The 18,217-nt window shown below is 45.6% G+C and overlaps 1 protein-coding gene across 5 annotated transcripts in view; it reads left to right on the top strand.

Annotated features, from left to right (window-relative positions):
• Positions 1–18,217, top strand: part of LOC123990750 (exostosin-1-like) — a 339,641-nt gene that overhangs the window by 262,233 nt on the left and 59,191 nt on the right. For all 5 annotated transcript variants that reach the window (XM_046291580.1, XM_046291577.1, XM_046291576.1 and 2 more), the window contains exon 3: positions 14,999–15,092. In XM_046291580.1, the coding sequence (XP_046147536.1) occupies positions 14,999–15,092 (94 nt within the window). The remainder of the gene's footprint in view (positions 1–14,998; positions 15,093–18,217) is intronic.

Raw genomic sequence — 18,217 nt, 5'->3', positions numbered from 1 at the left:
CTGTCTATATAAGGTACCACAGTTGACAGTGCTTGTCAGAGCAAAAACCAAGCCAAGGAATTGTCCGTAGAGCTCCAAGACAAGATTGGGTCGAGGCACAGATCTGGGGAAGAGTACCAAAAAATGTCTGCAGAATTGAAGGTCCCCGAGATCACAGAGGCATCCATCATTCTCAAATGGAAGAAGTTTGGAACAACCAAGACTTCCTAGCGCTGGCCACCCAGCAAACCTGAGGAGTCGAGGGAGAAGGGGCTTGGTCAGGGAGGTGACCAAGAACCCGGTGGTCCCTGACAGCGCTCCAGAGTTCCTCTGTGGAGATGGGAGAATCTTCATGAAGGACAACTATCTCTGCAGCACTCCAACAATCAGGCCTGGTCTGATGAAACCAAGATTGAAGTCTTTGGCCTAAATGCCGAGTGTCACGTCTGGAGGAAACCTGGTACCATGCCTATGGTGAAGCATGGTGGTGGAGGCACAATGCTGTGGCGATGTTTTTCAGCAGCAGGGACTGGGAGACTAGTCAGGATAGAGGGAAAGATGAACGGAGCAAAGTACAGAGATATCCTTGATGAAAACCTGCTCCAGAGTGCTCAGGACCTCAGACTGGGGTGAAAGTTCACCTTCCAACAGGACAATGGCCATAGGCACATAGTCAAGACTACACAGGAGTGGCTTCGGGACAAGTCTCTGAATGTCCTTGCGTGGCCTTATGGAAATGTGATATTTATTTAGCAAAAATGTCTAAAAACCTGTTTTTGCTTTGGCATTATGGGGTAGATTGATGTGGAGAATTTAAAAAATATATTTTAGAATAAGGCTGTGGAAAGGGTCTGAATACTTTCCGAATGCATTGTATATAAACTGTACTGGACCCAAAATCAAACATTTTGGAAAGCCACATGTGATATGTAATTTCTCTGAGTTATGTTCACCAAGGCTGACAAACTCTCGACCGGTTAAATAGGTCCTAATCCAATTTAGAATTGGACCAGAGAGGCCAAACCATCTCTCCAGTCTCTCCAGAAGGTCATCATGGCCAATAGTGTCGAATGCAGCACGAGTCCAAGAGTACAAGGACAGAGAGCTGTTTGGCATCTGTGTTGGCTCTAAGATCATTTACCACTGTAACTAAGGCTATCTCTGTGCTGTGGTGGGTACGAAAACCAGATTGGAATTTTTCCAAAATACAGTTGGCACATATAAAATAATTTAGCTGTTTGAAAACTAATTTCTCCAGAATTTTGCTTAATAATGGTATGCTGAAGATTTGCCGAAAATGGCTAAGAGCTGAAGCGGTTTCACCATAACACTTTTTAGTGCAGTGGGGAAAGTGCCAGCAAGTTAGCAATTGCCTTTGTCATGTTTGTCATTTATTATCATGTCTTGTCCCTGTGCTCCCCATGCTATTCGTTTCCCTCTGCTGGTCTTATTTGGTTCTTTCCCTCCTTCTATCCCTCTCTCTCCCCCTCCCTCTCTCACTCTCTCGCTCTCTCTTCTCTCTATCGTTCCGTTCCTGCTCCCAGCTGTTCCTATTCCCCTAATCATCATTTAGTCTTCCCACACCTGTTCCCGATCCTTTCCCCTGATTAGAGTCCCTATTTATTCCTTTGTGATCCGTTCCTGTCCCGTCGGTTCCTTGTTTTGTATTCACCATGCTGTGATTGTGTTTCGCCCTGTCCTGTCGTGTTTTTTGCCTTCATCAGATGCTGCGTGTGAGCAGGTGGCTCTATCAACTACGGCCTGCGCCTACCCGAAGCGACCTGCAGTCTGTGGCCGCTTCTCTAGTTATTCCCCTCTACAGACTAGAGGATTTTTGTTATTCCCTGTTTGGATTTAAATAAACTCTGTTTCTGTTAAGTCGCTTTTGGGTCCTCTTTCACCCGCATGACAGAAGGAACCGACCAAGGAATGGACCCAGCGACTTCAGACGCTCGTTACACTGCCGTCGAGATCCAAGGAGCCATGCTCGGCAGACACGAGCAGGAATTGTCTGCTGCTCGCCATGCCGTGGAGAACCTGGCCGCTCAGGTTTCCGACCTCTCTGGACAGTTCCAGAGTCTACGTCTCGTGCCACCTGTTACTTCCTGGCCTGCCGAGCCTCCAGAACCTAGGGTTAATAACCCACCTTGCTACTCCGGGCAGCCCACTGAGTGCCGCTCCTTTCTCACGCAGTGTGAGATTGTGTTCTCTCTCCAACCCAACACATACTCTAGAGAGAGAGCTCGGGTTGCTTACGTCATTTCACTCCTTACTGGCCGGGCTCGAGAATGGGGCACAGCTATCTGGGAGGCAAGGGCTGATTGCTCTAACAAATTCCAGAACTTTAAAGAGGAGATGATTCGGGTTTTTGACCGTTCAGTTTTTGGTGGGGAGGCTTCTAGGGCCCTGGCTTCCTTATGCCAAGGTGAACGGTCCATAACGGATTATTCCATTGAGTTTCGCACTCTTGCTGCCTCTAGTGAGTGGAACGAGCCGGCGCTGCTCGCTCGTTTTCTGGAGGGACTCCACGCAGTGGTTAAGGATGAGATTCTCTCCCGGGAGGTTCCTTCAGATGTGGACTCTTTGATTGCTCTCGCCATCCGCATAGAACGACGGGTAGATCTTCGTCACCGGGCTTGTGGAAGAGAGCTCGCATCAACGGTGTTTCCCTGCTCCGCATCGCAACCATCTCCCTCCTCTGGCTTTGAGACTGAGCCCATGCAGCTGGGAGGGATTCGCATCTCGAATAAGGAGAGGGAACGGAGGATCACCAACCGCCTGTGCCTCTATTGCGGAGTTGCTGGACATTTTGTTAATTCATGTCCAGTAAAGCCAGAGCTCATCTGTAAGCGGAGGGCTACAGGTGAGCGCAACTACTCAAGTCTCTCCATCAAGGTCCTGTACTACTTTGTCGGTCCACCTACGCTGGACCGGTTCGGGTGCTACATGTAGTGCCTTGATAGACTCTGGGGCTGAGGGTTGTTTCATGGACGAAGCATGGGTTCGGAAACATGACATTCCTTTCAGAGAGTTAGATAAGCCTACGCCCATGTTCGCCTTAGATGGTAGTCATCTTCCCAGTATCAGATTTGAGACACTACCTTTAACCCTCACAGTATCTGGTAACCACAGTGAGACTATTTCTTTTTTGATTTTCCGTTCACCGTTTACACCTGTTGTTTTGGGTCATCCCTGGCTAGTATGTCATAATCCTTCTATTAATTGGTCTAGTAATTCTATCCTATCCTGGAACGTTTCTTGTCATGTGAAGTGTTTAATGTCTGCCATCCCTCCCGTTTCTTCTGTCCCTACTTCTCAGGAGGAACCTGGCGATTTGACAGGAGTGCCGGAGGAATATCATGATCTGCGCACGGTCTTCAGTCGGTCCCGAGCCAACTCCCTTCCTCCTCACCGGTCGTATGATTGTAGTATTGATCTCCTTCCGGGGACCACTCCTCCTCGAGGTAGACTATACTCTCTGTCGGCTCCCGAACGTAAGGCTCTCGAGGATTATTTGTCTGTGTCTCTTGACGCCGGTACCATAGTGCCTTCTTCTTCTCCGGCCGGGGCGGGGTTCTTTTTTGTTAAGAAGAAGGACGGTACTCTGCGCCCCTGCGTGGATTATCGAGGGCTGAATGACATAACGGTTAAGAATCGTTATCCGCTTCCCCTTATGTCATCAGCCTTCGAGATTCTGCAGGGAGCCAGGTGCTTTACTAAGTTGGACCTTCGTAACGCTTACCATCTCGTGCGCATCAGAGAGGGGGACGAGTGGAAAACGGCGTTTAACACTCCGTTAGGGCATTTTGAGTACCGGGTTCTGCCGTTCGGTCTCGCCAATGCGCCAGCTGTTTTTCAGGCATTAGTTAATGATGTTCTGAGAGACATGCTGAACATTTTTGTTTTTGTCTATCTTGACGATATCCTGATTTTTTCTCCGTCACTCGAGATTCATGTTCAGCACGTTCGACGTGTTCTACAGCGCCTTTTAGAGAATTGTCTCTACGTAAAGGCTGAGAAGTGCTCTTTTCATGTCTCCTCCGTTACTTTTCTCGGTTCCGTTATTTCCGCTGAAGGCATTCAGATGGATTCCGCTAAGGTCCAAGCTGTCAGTGATTGGCCCGTTCCAAGGTCACGTGTCGAGTTGCAGCGCTTTTTAGGTTTCGCTAATTTCTATCGGCGTTTCATTCGTAATTTCGGTCAAGTTGCTGCCCCTCTCACAGCTCTTACTTCTGTCAAGACGTGTTTTAAGTGGTCCGGTTCCGCCCAGGGAGCTTTTGATCTTCTAAAAGAACGTTTTACGTCCGCTCCTATCCTCGTTACTCCTGACGTCACTAGACAATTCATTGTCGAGGTTGACGCTTCAGAGGTAGGCGTGGGAGCCATTCTATCCCAGCGCTTCCAGTCTGACGATAAGGTTCATCCTTGCGCTTATTTTTCTCATCGCCTGTCGCCATCTGAGCGCAACTATGATGTGGGTAACCGTGAACTGCTCGCCATCCGCTTAGCCCTAGGCGAATGGCGACAGTGGTTGGAGGGGGCGACCGTTCCTTTGTCGTTTGGACAGACCATAAGAACCTTGAGTACATCCGTTCTGCCAAACGACTTAATGCCCGTCAAGCTCGTTGGGCGTTGTTTTTCGCTCGTTTCGAGTTTGTGATTTCTTAACGTCCGGGTAGCAAGAACACCAAGCCTGATGCCTTATCCCGTCTGTTTAGTTCTTCTGTGGCTTCTACTGATCCCGAGGGGATTCTTCCTTATGGGCGTGTTGTCGGGTTAACAGTCTGGGGAATTGAAAGACAGGTTAAGCAAGCACTCACGCACACTGCGTCGCCGCGCTTGTCCTAGTAACCTCCTTTTCGTTCCTGTTTCCACTCGTCTGGCTGTTCTTCAGTGGGCTCACTCTGCCAAGTTAGCTGGTCATCCCGGTGTTCGAGGCACTCTTGCGTCTATTCGCCAGCGCTTTTGGTGGCCGACTCAGGAGCGTGACACGCGCCGTTTCGTGGCTGCTTGTTCGGACTGCGCGCAGACTAAGTCGGGTAACTCTCCTCCTGCCGGTCGTCTCAGACCGCTCCCCATTCCTTCTCGACCATGGTCTCACATTGCCTTAGACTTCATTACCGGTCTGCCTTTGTCTGCGGGGAAGACTGTGATTCTGACGGTTGTCGATAGGTTCTCTAAGGCGGCACATTTCATTCCCCTCGCTAAACTTCCTTCCGCTAAGGAGACGGCACAAATCATTATTGAGAATGTATTCAGAATTCATGGCCTCCCGTTAGACGCCGTTTCAGACAGAGGCCCGCAATTCACGTCACAGTTTTGGAGGGAGTTCTGTCGTTTGATTGGTGCGTCCGTCAGTCTCTCTTCCGGGTTTCATCCCCAGTCTAACGGTCAAGCAGAGAGGGCCAATCAGACGATTGGTCGCATACTACGCAGCCTTTCTTTCAGAAACCCTGCGTCTTGGGCAGAACAGCTCCCCTGGGCAGAATACGCTCACAATTCGCTTCCTTCGTCTGCTACCGGGTTATCTCCGTTTCAGAGTAGTCTGGGTTACCAGCCTCCTCTGTTCTCATCCCAGCTTGCCGAGTCCAGCGTTCCCTCCGCTCAAGCGTTTGTCCAACGTTGTGAGCGCACCTGGAGGAGGGTGAGGTCTGCACTTTGCCGTTACAGGGCACAGACGGTGAGAGCCGCCAATAAACGCAGGATTAAGAGTCCAAGGTATTGTTGCGGCCAGAGAGTGTGGCTTTCCACTCGCAACCTTCCTCTTACGACAGCTTCTCGTAAGTTGACTCCGCGGTTCATTGGTCCGTTCCGTGTCTCCCAGGTCGTCAATCCTGTCGCTGTGCGACTGCTTCTTCCGCGACATCTTCGTCGCGTCCATCCTGTCTTCCATGTCTCCTGTGTTAAGCCCTTTCTTCGCACCCCGTTCGTCTTCCCTCCCCCCTCCCGTCCTTGTCGAGAGCGCACCTATTTACAAGGTACATAAGATCATGGACATGCGTTCTCGGGACGGGGTCACCAATACCTAGTGGATTGGGAGGGTTACGGTCCTGAGGAGAGGAGTTGGGTTCCGTCTCGGGACGTGCTGGACCGTTCACTCATCGATGATTTCCTCCGTTGCCGCCAGGATTCCTCCTCGAGTGCGCCAGGAGGCGCTCGGTGAGTGGGGGGTACTGTCATGTTTGTCATTTATTATCATGTCTTGTCCCTGTGCTCCCCATGCTATTCGTTTCCCTCTGCTGGTCTTATTTGGTTCTTTCCCTCCTTCTATCCCTCTCTCTCCCCCTCCCTCTCTCACTCTCTCGCTCTCTCTTCTCTCTATCGTTCCGTTCCTGCTCCCAGCTGTTCCTATTCCCCTAATCATCATTTAGTCTTCCCACACCTGTTCCCGATCCTTTCCCCTGATTAGAGTCCCTATTTATTCCTTTGTGATCCGTTCCTGTCCCGTCGGTTCCTTGTTTTGTATTCACCATGCTGTGATTGTGTTTCGCCCTGTCCTGTCGTGTTTTTTGCCTTCATCAGATGCTGCGTGTGAGCAGGTGGCTCTATCAACTACGGCCTGCGCATACCCGAAGCGACCGGCAGTCTGTGGCCGCTTCTCTAGTTATTCCCCTCTACAGACTAGAGGATTTTTGTTATTCCCTGTTTGGATTTAAATAAACTCTGTTTCTGTTAAGTCGCTTTTGGGTCCTCTTTCACCCGCATGACAGCCTTGTTATATATGCCAAGTTGCTCTTTCAGAATGTCATAATGGACCTGTAACTTTGACTTTCTCCACTTCCGCTCTGCCTTTCTGCAATTTCTCTTTAATTGATTAGTTTCCTCACTCATCCAAGGGGCTCTCTGTTTGGATGCAGCCTTTTTCAACTTTACTGGAGCTGTGGAATCAATGGTGGTCCTTAATTTGCTATTAAAGTTATCAACTAAATCATCACAAGAGGTAGGCAGAATAGGTGATGGAGTATTGTTTATACTCCATCCCCGTTTTGTTCCATTGCTTTCTTTTAGGAAAGGTTTTACAAATGAATTGGCGGAATGAATACACCCCTGATCACCCGCACGCACACACAATACATTTTCACAAACAGCATCACTTTGCTTGTTCTATCATTTATTCTCGCATCTACACATGCTCTTCCTCTCACATTTTCCCTTTGCTTGTGGACTTCAGTGCACAACACAACAGCTGTCTGTGATCAAGCGAAAAAACCTCTCCATGCCAAACCTTCGTACCATAACCGCTAACCCCTACACACGGCCTACATTGTTGTCACCATATTAGCTAACGTCATATTCAACATAAATACTATAACTAGCGCATTAGTAAACCCATAATCCAATCCATCTGTACAGTGTACAGGAAGCTGCTTAGCAGTTACACTGGCGGGCTATGGTGGCAATAAATTAGTAAAACCAAAAGCTTACCTTGACTTGGAAGAGTTGGTTTGTTGAATAGCCTTAGCCAGCTAGCTAACATAAATAGTATTCCTCTCTGTTTGAGTCAGATTGTTGAGTAGGCTAAATACAACTAAATATATCTCTCTCGCTCGCTAAGTGAAAGCAATACAGCTCTCTCTCTCTCTTCTCCTTAATTTAGGAAGGAATTAATTTGTTCAAAACTGTCTCTCCCTCTTTGTCACGTTTTATGCACTTCAGCGCTAGCTAGCAGTAGCTTATGCTTTCAGTACTAGATTCATTCTCTGATCCTCTGACAACATGTCAGAGGAGCTCTGATAGGTTGGAGGACGTCCTCTGGAAGTTGTCATAATTACTGTGTAAGTCTTTGGAAAGGGGGTGGAAACCATGAGCCTCCTAGGTTCTAAATTGACATCAATATACCCAGAGGAGGATGGAGAATAGCTGTCCTGTGGCTACACCATGGTGCTTTCCTAGAGTGCTGTTGAGGCTACTGTAGACCTTCATTGCAAAACAATGAATCAGTTATTTATAAATATGGATGGCTGGTTTCTCTGGTTGACATTGGTGGGATTAATAGGGATGGGAGTGAGTACTTGAGTACTCGAATGGTTGTAAAATCTCGATCTTTAATCAGACTCGAGATACACTTTTTTTATACTGTAAAACTATTTGGTGGAATGTGCTTTGTGGCTGCCCGAACATGCAAGTCAAATGTTGTCAATTTGTTCATGTGCATTTGTACAATTAAAAAGAAACCAAGCCAAGCATCAGTTCTCCCTAAATACATGTTCCCCTCCGTGTCTTACTGACTCAATTGCGTTGTGACCACTCCCTCAATAAATAATCTAAGTGATGCGATACACAAGCTACATACCTTGTCAAATGAAGACAGTTTTGTTGGATTGTACTATATTTGCCTATTTTTTTTATTCAAGCTCTGTCAAGTTAGTTGTTGATTTTTTCTAGATAGCCATTTTCAAGTCTTGCCATAGATTTTCAAGGAGATTTAAGTCAAAACTGTAATTAGGCCACTCAGGAACAGTCAATGTCATCTTTGTTAGCAACTCCAGTGTAGAGTTGGCCTTGTGATTTTGGTTATTGTCCTGCTGAAAGATGAATTAATCTCCCAGTGTCTGTTGGAAAGCAGACTGAACCAAGTTTTCCTATAGGATTTTGCCTGTGCTTATTTTATCCTAAAAAACTCCCTCGTCCTTGCCGGTACCCATAACATGATGGAGCCACCACCAAGCTGGAAAAATAATGTGGTTCTCTGTGATGTGCTTCTACACCTGCATTGCTTGCTGTGTGGGGTTTTAGGCTGGGTTTTCTGTACAGCACACTGAGATATAAGCTGATCTAAGAAGGGATATATAAATACATTTGATTTGATGATGTGTTGGATTTGCCCCAAACATAATGCTTTGTATTCAGGACAAAAAGTTTATTTGCCTATTTTATTTTTTACTAATCTGTGCCTTGGAAAACCTCCCTGGTCTTTGTGGTTAAATCTGTGCTTGAAATTAATTACTCGATCGAGGGACCTTACAGATAATTGTGTGTGTGTGTGGTACAGAGAGGGGGTAGTCATTAAAAAAATTATGTTAACTACTATTATTGAACACTGAATGAGTCCAAGCTATTTATTATGTGATTTGTTAAGCACATTTTTACTCCTGAACTTGACCAAGAAATTTTAGCTTTTTATTTCATTTGTTTTAAAAGATCCACTTTGACATTATGGAGTATTGTGTATAGGAGGGAGAGAGAGAGAGAGAGAGAGAGAGAGAGAGAGAGAGAGAGAGAGAGAGAGAGAGAGAGAGAGAGAGAGAGAGAGAGAGAGAGAGAGAGAGAGAGAGATCTGCTAATATGTTCTCTATTCACACTGCACAGATTGTTAGTTTGGTTTCACAGACACTGCTGAAGTCAGATTCCGTAATTATTCAGTACAGTTTAAATACAAGTGTGATGCTTGTATCTTCGAAGTGTCTGCCACTAATTTCTTCCTTTACTGCTGCTGTCCCAGTGTAATTGGATTTAGCCATTTGCAGGGACTATCAACTTGACAGTGCTTATTGATCCCCCACTGGATTGTATTTGACATGTGAAGGTGAGATCTCAAACTACAGTAAAGGTCGAAGCCTAATTTATTTAAACCATATAACCGGCACAATTACCATATACCCGTGTATCGGACGGTTAAGGATGAAGACCGTCATGAAAATAAAATAACTGTAGAATGAACAGCTGACTGAAGACGTGACCGCCGGGCATTCATGCTGTTGAGTCAGTTTCTGCGGCAACATGGACTCAACAACGTGATGAAACTTTATTGGTCATTGCTGGAAAAAGCAAGGTGGTTAGTAGCAAACGAGCACACACAGAAAGGTGCAAGCAATGTGCAGCAGCAACACTCATAGAAATAACATGTATAGAACTGGCTTGGAACCTCTAACCCTGGCAATTTGACTGGTAAACTCATGGGTACACTCACAATGGCTGCCTGGTATTGTGATGCACTAATTTTCATGGTAATGTAGAATGTTTGTTCAAATTATGTTAGCTGATGTGGCTCATGCAATGGAATGTTGAATCTCCAAATCACAGCACATCTTGATTGGTACACTTTCTGCTTTGCTCCTATGTGTACAGTCGCATGGCTACCAGTCCACCCATTATGCCATGTTCAGTGCTATCCGGAATTCTTGGGACATCCCCACCCTAACCTTAAATGGATACTTCAGGATTTTGGCAATGAGGCCCTTTATCTACTTCCCCAAAGTCAGATGAACTTGTGGATACCATTTTGGGGTGTGTTCGTAAATTCACTCTTGTGCGCTCAGAGTGCGCTCACAGTGCGCTCAGAGTGCGCTCTGGGTGTTTGTCCATTCATCAATTCAGAGCATTCTGCTCTCGGAATATTCAGCACGCATACTGGACACCCAGCTCACAACGGCAGTCAAGCACCCAAGCTAACTGATTATAGTTGGCTAGCTTGTTTGCTAATTTCAGACACATGAGAGACACACTCTGATAATTTTACACGCACCAGCAGAGCTGGTTAGGCTGTTTTCATGTTATCCAGAGCGCTGGTGACTGTAACTGTGCTGCTGGCAGCAATTTAGTTATGTATTTTTGCCAACGTTTATTGACCCTTACAAAGGATTGCAGTTTTGAAACTGAAGTAAAAGTGCAGTAACTGCAGTCGACTGTTGTATTTTGGACACTAAAATAACTGTAAGCTAGCCTTACTCTGTGAGCATATGGCCTCTGGCAACAGGTCTAAACCTTTATGGCACACAGGTGTGGACTAGCCAGGTAATTAAAGGGTCAGTACAGGCCAGCAGGGTTCAAGCCCCTCTCAATATTGTTTGCCTCGATCGCTACAGCCTTTGATTCTTATTTATAATGCATATCCTGAAGACTAAACACAACAACATTTGTTTGACAGCTGTGTTATTAGTCATTGTTTTGAAATGTCGGGACATTTTAGATTATCACTAATCAAATCGTCTATCTCTCAACCTGTGGCTGTAGCTTTCAGTTGAGTTGAAAGCTGTCTGATCATTTCAACTATAGCATGAGTCCCCCTAAATGCCAATGGCCTGAGTGGCTGTGTGTGCACAGTTTTATGGTATGTTGAATCATGTTACCATGACTAATCATATTTTGTATTTAGTAAAGAGTATGCATTGGATTCTTGAACATAAGTGTTTTAGCTCAGTGGTCAGTTTATTAGGTACACCCATCTAGTACCGGGTCGGACTCCCCTGTGCCTCCAGAACAGCCTGAATTCTCTAGGGCATGGAAACGTTGCTCAATTTGTAATCAAGTGACCGAACATGTGCCAGGAAAACATTCCCCACACCAGTACATCACCGCCACCAGCCTGTACTGTTGACACCAGGCAGGATGAGGCCATGGACTTACGCCAAATCCTGACTCTGCCATCAGCATGATTTCCCAGGAACCGGGATACATCGGACCAGGCAACGTTTTTCCACTCTTCAATTGTCCAGTGTTGGCGATCGCGTGCCCACTGGAACCGCTTCTTCTTGTTTTCAGCTGATAGGAGTGGAACGTCTGCTGCAATAACCCATCTGTGACAAAGACTGACGAGTTGTCCACTTTAAAGATGCCGTTCTGCACACCACTGTTGTACTCTGCCATTATTTACCTGTTTGTGACCTGCCCGATTCTTGCCATTCTCCTTCGACCTCTCGTCAACAAGTTGTTTCGCCCACAGGACTGGCGCTGGCTGGATGATTTTGGTTGGTCACACCATTCTCGGTAAACCCTAGACGATCATACCATGTTTAAAGTCGCTTAGATAACCTGTCTGCCTGCTTTATATAGCAAGCCAAGGCCACGTGACTCGCTGTCTGTTAGAGCAAACTATTTTCGTGAACGGGGTGGTGTATCTAATAAACTAGCCACTGAGTGTATGATAACCTTGCTGGCATGGCATTCAAATATCACAGTGCTGAGCACACGCCATGATCGACTGGAGTCCACCTTTTGAGATGGACTGTTGTTTTGTAATTGTCTGAGCTGAAGAATAATACGGCAGGATAACACGCTGCATGTTCTTTATGATTGAACCTCAACATTCTTGCCACATTACTGTATCCATTCTCTATATTGGCTGCTGTGGTTGACCTTGTGATCCAGTGTGAGGTGTCATAAAATTGTACCTTTTCAGTACACACACTGGTGGTTGGTCCCGAGGCTGTGGAGGCAGTTGATCCCCAGACAGATTAGGCTGTAATCAGAAGTCTCTGTGGGCCAGGGCTCAAGCAGCACATTTGGGCTCTCCTCTCCTCGGGGTGTTTGAAGGATGGCTGGAGACAGAGACAGGGTTTCTAACAAAACATCACTGTGAGAGGGAGAAAACAGTCATTGATGTCATGTACAGTTGGAGGTTTACCTACACCTTAGCCAAATACATTTAAACTCAATTCCTGACATTTAATCCTAGTAAAAAATCCCTGTCTTAGGTCAGTTAGGAGCACCACTTTATTTTAAGAATGTGAAATGTCAGAATAATAGTAGAGAGAATATTTTATTTCAGCTTTTATTTCTTTCATCACATTCCCAGTGGGTCAGAAGTTTACATGCACTCAATTCGATTTTGGTATCATTGCCTTTAAATTGTTTAACTTGGGTCAAACGTTTTGGGTAGCCTTCCACAAGCTTCCCACAATAAGTTGGGTGAATTTTATTCTTCCTGACAGAGCTGGTGGAACTGAGTTAGGTTTGTAGGCCTCCTTGCTCGCACATGCTTTTTCAGTTATGCCCACAAATGTTCTATAGGATTGAGGTCAGGGCTTTGTGATGGCCACTCCAATACCTTGACTTTGTTGTCCTTAAGCTATTTTTCTTAACTTTGAAAGTATGCTTGGGGTCATTGTCCATTTGGAAGATCCATTTGCGACCAAGCTTTAACTTCCTGACTCATGTCTTGAGATGTTGCTTCAATATATCCACATAATTTTCCTCCCTCATAAGCCATCTATTTTGTGAAGTGCACCAGTCCCTCTTGCAGCAAGCACCACCACAACATGATGCTGCCACCCCCGTTGTTTCACGGTTGGGATGGTGTTCTTCGGCTTGCAAGCCTCCCCTTTTTTCCTCCAAACATAACGATGGTCATTTTGGCCAAACAGTTCTATTTTTGTTTCATCAGACCAGAGGACATTTCTCTAAATAGTACAATCTTTGTCCCCATGTGCAGTTGCAAACTGTAGTCTGGCTTTTTTATAGTGGTTTTGGAGCAGTGGTTTCTTCCTTGCTGAGTGGCCTTTCAGGTTATGTCAATATAGGACTTTAATGTGGATATAGATACTTTTGTACGTGTTTCCTCCAGCATCTTCACAAGGTCCTTTGCTGTTGTTCTGGAATTGATATGCACTTTTCGCACCAAAGTACGTTCATCTCTAGGAGACAGAACGCGTCTCCTTCCTGAGCGGTATGATGGCTGCGTGGTTCCATGGTGTTTATACTTGCGTACAATTGTTTGTACAGATGAACTGGTACCTTCAGATGTTTGGAAATAGCTCCCAAGGATGAACAAACTTGTGGAGGTCTACAAAAAATTTTCTGAGGTCTTGGCAGATTTCTTTTGATTTTCCCATGATGTCAAGCAAAGAGGCACTGAGTTTGAAGGTATGGCCTTGAAATACATCCACAGGTACACCTCCAATTGACTCAAATTAGCCTATCAGAAGCTTCTAAAGCCACGACATCAAAGGCACAGTCAACTTAGTTTATGTAAACTTCTGACCCACTGGATTTGTGACACAGTGAGTTATAAGTGAAATAATCTGTAAACTAATGTTTGAAAAATTACTTGTCATACACAATGTAGATGTCCTAACCGACTTGCCAAAACTATAGTTTGTTAACAAGAAATTTGTGGAGCGGTTGAAAAACTAGTTTTAATAATTCCAACGTAAGTGTATGTAAACTTCCGACTTCAACTGTACATCCAGTTCTGTAAAATACTGCTATGTTTATATATGACAATTGCATTTCGTCACACTGGATGGAACATATTCATTTATAGTCTCATTACCAAAATAATCAAACACAGTCATGATTCCAGGTTAGCCAGTTGATCACAAATTTGGGAGACAGCCTGGTCTCTGAGAGTTGTCCATCTTGAAAATGCCCCTGTCTTGTTTAACAACAAAGAAAGTGTTATGTATGTTTCCATTCAAATGCCATAAATCATCCTTAGCCTCTCTTAAGAATTCGCTGCCTGATATTTTTCATACGATATTGGTTATGAGGATCATAGACAGCATTGGTTATAGATCGCGGGGCTTCATAGGCAGTGACAGGCTGGTGTGTTTTATGATTGATTTATGTAGCTTAAAAGCTCTCCTGTTATTTCATATCATTTACTGTCAGATAAAACAGCTGCTCCTCATCCTTATTGGATGGGCCTTGGGATGAGATGCCGATTTGGAACAGGGCCATAAATTACCCCTCTCTCTATTGGCCTGCAGTGAGGGGAGAGTAGAAGGTTTGTGCTGCCTGCTATAGGGATGGGATGAGGAATCCCGGGCTTGTATCACTGGGAAAGACAGAGGTGCTTTTGGAGATCAATCTCAAAGTCTCCCTTTGTAATACACTCATTGTGTAACATTGATCATACTCTAGGCCAGAGTGTAGAGGACCTTATTCTAGTCTAAAAGCTCTCTTTGTGTATAATGACATTCTTGAAACATGACAAGTGCTTTGAAGTTTGTCTAATTTCTCTGAAGAATGTGAAGGAGTTGGAGAATGTGTTTCTCATGTTCCCACATCTATTTCACCAACTAAAATATGCATTTGTTTGAGCTTATGTCTTTGTTTGTGATTGAGTGAGACAATTGACACAAGTTGTAATGCTGTAATTGTTGTTTGCATGTGTTTAATCTAAGGACACATTTACTTTAAACTACCCTCTGTCTGCTCATAGCCATCCTCTCTTTCTTCTATTCTTTCCCTCTCTGCTCTCTCATTTTTGTCAATTGGACCTCAAAGGAGTCCATCTTGACATTTTAGCGTGCCTGATGTCTCAATGAGTCTGACAAAGTCGATTTCTGTCTGTCTCCAGGTTCGACTACCAGGAGCTGCTTCATAACTCCAGCTTCTGCCTGGTGCCCCGCGGTCGCAGGCTGGGCTCCTTCCGCTTTCTCGAGGCCCTCCAGGTATGTGGTTTGAAGTTTCCCCAACAAAAAACCTGTCTCTCCAAGGCTCCTTGCGTGTCCAAGTGGTTCCCTTGGAAACGGGGGCTAGTCGTCGGCATGACAGCCAGGGTTGGAGCCTGTGAGTTGTGCAGGCCCTGCAGTCTGCCAGGCCTGATGCTTGGGTTATTGGTATTGACAACCTGTCATCTTTTCAGAAACAGCTGCAGAAGAGTTCTGTACTATAGATACAGAAGAGACCTATTTTTATCTCATCACCTCCCACTTTCATTAACACCTGATCTCCTCCTCTCAGGCATGTTTATTTGGACTGACAGTAGCGTCCCACTGAGCCTCTATAGAAGTATCTTAGAATTGTTTATTACTTAGAACTATCCCATTGTAGATGTACATCTGTCTCTATATCGACAGAGGAAGTTATTATGGACATTCTGAATCAATGTAGTGTGGTATCACATCCAGATACACTGAGGCCTGCATGGCTAAAAGTGAAGAATTTTTACCTTTATTTAACTAGGCAAGTCAGTTAAGAACAAATTCTTATTTTCAATGATGGCCTAGGAACAGTGGGTTAACTGCAGAACGACAGACTGCAGTACCTTGTCAGCTCGGGGGTTTGAACTTGCAACCTTCTGGTTAGTCGAACGCTCTAACCACTAGGCTACCCTGCCGCCCCGAGTGAAGGAAGTAGCCTAGTCATTTCTACCCCACTCTGTACAAATCAAATCAATCAATCAAATGTATTTATAAAGCCCTTCTTACATCAGCTGATGTCACAAAGTGCTGTACAGAAACCCAGCCTAAAACCCCAAACAGCAAGCAATGCAGGTGTAGAAGCACAGTGGCTAGGAAAAACTCCCTAGAAAGGCCAAAACCTAGGAAGAAACCTCGAGAGGAACCAGGCTATGAAGGATGGCCAGTTCTCTTCTGGTTGTGCCAGGTGGAGATTATAACAGAACTTGACCAAGATGTTCAAATGTTCATAGATGACCAGCAGGGTCAAATAATAATAATCACAGTGGTTGTCGAGGGTGCAACAGGTCAGCACCACAGGAGTATATAACATTTGGCTTTTCATCGCTGATCATTCAGAGTATTTCTACTGCTCCTACTGTCTCTAGAGAGCTGAAAACAGCAGGTCTGGGACAGGTAGCATGTCCGATGAACAGGTCAGGATTCCATAGCAACAGGTAGAACAGTTGAAACTGGAGCAGCAGCACGGCCAGGTGGACTGGGGAACGCAAGGAGTCATCAGGACAGGGAGTCCTGAGGCATGGTCCTAGGGCTCAGGTCCTATGAGGACACCGGATAAGACAGAGAGAAATAGAGAGAGAGAGATGTACAGAGAACAGAGAGAGAGAGAATTAGAGAGAGCATACTTAAACCCAACACATAAACTACTGCAGCATAAATACTGGAAGCTGAGACAAGAGGGGTCGGAAGACAGTCTGACGATACCCCTCGAAAGGGCCAAACAGAAGGATATAACCCCACCCACTTTTCCAAAGCACAGCCCCCACACCACTAGAGGGATATCTTCAACCACCAACTTACCATCCTGAGACAAGGCCGAGTAAAGCCCACAAAGATCTCCGCCACGGCACATCCCAAGGGGGGACGCCAACCCAGACAGGAAGATCACATCAGTGACTCAACCCACTCAAGTGATGCACCCCTCCTAGGGACGGCATGGAAGAGCACCAGTAAACCAGTGACTTAACCCCTGTAATAGGGTTAGAGGCAGAGAATCCCAGTGGAGGGAGGGGAACCGGCCAGGCAGAGACAGCAAGGACGGTTCTTTGCTCCAGTGCCTGTCCGTTCACCTTCACACTCCTGGGCCAGACTACACTCAATCATAGGACCTACTGAAGAGATGAGTCTTAAAGACTTAAAGGTTGAGACCGAGTCTGCGTCTCTCACATGGGTAGGCAGACCATTCCATAAAAATTAGCTCTATAGGAGAAAGCCCTGCCTCCAGCTGTTTGCTTATAAATTCTAGGGACAATTAGGAGGCCTGCGTCTTGTGACCATAGCGTACGTGTAGGTATGTACGGCAGTACCAAATCAGAAAGATAGGTAGGAGCAAGCCCATGTAATGCTTTGTAGGTTAGCAATAAAACCTTGAAATCAGCCCCTGCCTTAACAGGAAGCCAGTGTAGAGGGGCTAGCACTGGAGAAATATGATACCATTTTTGTGTTCTAGTCAAGATTCTAGCAGCCGTGTTTAGCACTAACTGAAGTTTATTTAGTGCTTTATCCGGATAAACAGAAAGTAGAGCATTGCAGTAGTCTAACCTAGAAGTGACAAAAAAGTGACTGCATATAAGATAAACAGAGAGTAGCAGCAGTGTAAAAGAGGGGTTGGGGAGGCACACAATGCAAATAGTCCGGGTAACCATTTGGTTACCTGTTCAGGGGTCTTATGGCTTGGTGCCGACATGGATAACAATGTCCCTATACCCTCTACACTCGCCAGTTTTAGCTTTAGCCAACACCATCTTCAGATTAGCCTTAACATCGGAAGCTCTCCCCTGGTAAACAGTTTATGATCGCTGGATGATTCGTTTTAAGTCTAATACTGCGGGTAATGAAGTCGCCAAAGACTAGGGTTTTCAATTTGTCATAGCTAATGGTGGGAGGCTTCGGCGTCTCAGAACCCATAACGGGAGGAGTAGAGGCCAGAAAAGGCTCGGCCTCTGACTCCGACTCGCTGCTTAATGGGGAGAACCGGTTGAAAGTTTCTGTCGACTGAATGACACCGGTTGAGCATTCCTACAGCATTTCCTTCCAGAAGCCATGAGAAGGTTGTCCGACTGCGGGGACTGTGCGGGGGGATTTATACTACTATCTGCACTTACTGGTGGCACAGACTGTTTCATCCTTTCCTACACTGGAATGACCCTTGCCTAACGATTGCGTCTGAAGCTGGGCTTGCAGCACAGCTACCCTCGCCGTACGGTAATCATTCTCCTGTATATTATTAGTACTGCTATTGCAATTAGAAGGCATCATGTTAATGTTGGAGGTCCAAACGAACCACATCCAGATAAAGCGTCTAGAGTGAAAAAGTTGAATGGAAAAAGTTGAGCGAGGGAACAACTAAAAATATAAATGTAATTAAAAAGTAA

The sequence above is a fragment of the Oncorhynchus gorbuscha genome, linkage group LG12 (genome assembly GCF_021184085.1).
Source record: "Oncorhynchus gorbuscha isolate QuinsamMale2020 ecotype Even-year linkage group LG12, OgorEven_v1.0, whole genome shotgun sequence".
Classification (NCBI taxonomy): domain Eukaryota; kingdom Metazoa; phylum Chordata; class Actinopteri; order Salmoniformes; family Salmonidae; genus Oncorhynchus; species Oncorhynchus gorbuscha.
Note: the sequence above shows the minus strand (reverse complement) of the source record. Positions and strands in the feature narration are given on the sequence as shown.